The sequence below is a fragment of the Neodiprion fabricii genome, chromosome 2 (assembly GCF_021155785.1).
Source record: "Neodiprion fabricii isolate iyNeoFabr1 chromosome 2, iyNeoFabr1.1, whole genome shotgun sequence".
Lineage (NCBI taxonomy): Eukaryota > Metazoa > Arthropoda > Insecta > Hymenoptera > Diprionidae > Neodiprion > Neodiprion fabricii.
The window spans coordinates 19,482,235-19,484,215 of record NC_060240.1 but is presented as its reverse complement, the minus strand read 5'-3'; the positions used below and the strand labels follow the sequence as shown (position 1 = coordinate 19,484,215).

Genomic DNA, 1,981 nt, shown 5'->3' with positions numbered 1-1,981 from the left:
GATACGTTCCTACGCAGATACCAGAATCAAACCTGGTGGGAAGATATGCGGCTGGCCAGTAATGCCCATTACCGACAAACACCTTACACAAATGATAATCCAAGAGGCTGCTGCAAATATCTCTCCAAAAGGATGAAGCTCAACGCCACCAGACTGTTTATGCAACTAAGACTTGCCAGCAAATTTTACTTTGCATTTAAAATCTCTGGATGCTGCTATGAACTGCACTACCACTCAAAATACCCAAGCTGCAATACCAAGGAAAATGACACCATCGAATACTTCATGACTGACTGCCCAGTCCTGGCTCATCTCCGTCAGCAGTACCTGATTATTACTGGTTCTGCACCTCCTGCAATCCACGATGTTCTGAAAAAACCTGATATGCAAACTATAAAAGCTCTCAGCCTGTTCATACCTCAGGCTTGTCGTCTGAGAGCATTTATTTTAAACGAATAAATTGTCGCGTACTCTTCAGTATCACTTCGCATTCTGTCGATAACAAAAGTATATTTGTTTTGCCGTTATCTTGATTGTAATAGTCTCGTTTATTACTTTATTCCTTTATTTTGTTTTATTCTATTTTGCTCTGTTTTTTAAGAATTATAATTAAATGTATCAATTAATTGTATAAGTGCCCCCTGGGCTATGGATTAAGTAATTGTCCTAGAAGCTCAATAAATTAAACTTAAACTTAAACTTTATTTAATAATAAATGATATTCTTGTTCAATAATTAGTAGTCCCCTCCGCTATCAATAACACGCTGCCAGACTGACGGGAGGTCATTGACCCCATTAAATGTTCCATCTTCATTAAGGCTGGTAACTGCGGTGTTAATGGCGGAATCCAATTCTGGTTTGTTGCCATATCGATAGCCAGACAACTGACGCTTCAAATGGCCAAAGCAGTTGAAATCGCACGGATTCATATCAGGTGATTATGGTGGATGCGGCAACTCAATCCAACTCCTGTCTTCGATCAACTCCTGAACTACGTAGGCTTTGTGGGGTCTAGCGTTGTCATGCAGTAGAACTGGTGCTCTGATGTTGCGATGTATCGCCCATTTTGGGATATATTCCTCTAAAAACGATTTATAGCGCTCGGCTGTCATTGTGATATTTTCCTCATAAGTTTTCCAAAACGCCACGCCATGAACATCCATGCCTACTATCGGCAAGACCTTTCTCTCGTGCAACTCTGCGCGTGGTATGGGCTCGGCTGATGTGCCTGGTCCAACCCAGGAGCGTGTTTGATGTCTTTGAAGGAGGGTGAAAAATTCGACCCAAATTTCGTCCAGGCAAATGAATCTTCTTAAGTCATCTTTGCGATGACTAAGCCACGACAAGTTCATATGTGCAATATTAACTCGCTTCTCCTTCTGGGAAGGCGACGACGAATGAGGAACATTTTCGCCGAGCTTGGACACCAGACATAAATCGTCTCTTAATATTCTTCCTACCGATGCGAAAGGTATGTTCAGTTGTGCGGAGATGTCATTAATGCTCACTCTACTGGGGCATTGCAACAGTTCCTGAATTCGTTCTTGCCTTTCTTGTCTGGAAGGCGATCTCGGTCGACCCGACCTGGGTGCATCCTCAGTATTTGTCCGTCCTTGAACGATTTCATCCAATTAATCACTGCACTTTTCTTGAGCGCGTTCTTGCCTACTGCTTTTTGCAAAAGATTTCCCGATAGTCCAGTTGAATAATTCAGTAGAGTACAAATTTTCAAAAATGCGCGTTGTTCTTGCACAGTTATAGACTTTCTCAATTCTGCCATTGTCAAAACGGCGCGTAAAAACAAATTGCGTATGTTTTCTGAAATTTAAACGTCAACACTACATAACAATAACTTAACCTCAAACTTATCACAAACAGGTGAACAACTGTGAAAAAATAAAAGTGACCACCGAATTATAATAAGACCTAATATATGAATTCACATTTTCTAATTCAGTCAATAACTAGAATAATTCTACG

At 40.8% G+C, this 1,981-nt stretch overlaps 1 protein-coding gene across 1 annotated transcript; it reads right to left on the bottom strand.

The window, feature by feature from the left end:
- Positions 1-939: 939 nt before the first annotated feature.
- LOC124175569 (histone-lysine N-methyltransferase SETMAR-like) lies at positions 940-1,781 on the bottom strand. The gene is made up of 2 exons (XM_046555967.1): positions 1,550-1,781; positions 940-1,457 (listed from the first exon to the last, which is right to left on the bottom strand). The coding sequence occupies exons 1-2, from the start codon at positions 1,779-1,781 to the stop codon at positions 940-942; spliced, it is 750 nt and encodes a 249-aa protein (XP_046411923.1).
- Positions 1,782-1,981: the final 200 nt, after the last annotated feature.

Excerpts from the sequence above, each read along its gene's own strand:
- LOC124175569 (XM_046555967.1), bottom strand. The coding sequence starts at position 1,781 with ATGGCAGAATTGAGAAAGTCTATAACTGTGCAAGAACAACGCGCATTT. Across the intron at positions 1,458-1,549 it reads TCGCCTTCCAGACAAGAAAG|GAAGAATATTAAGAGACGAT; the intron begins GCAAGAACGAAT and ends TCGCATCGGTAG.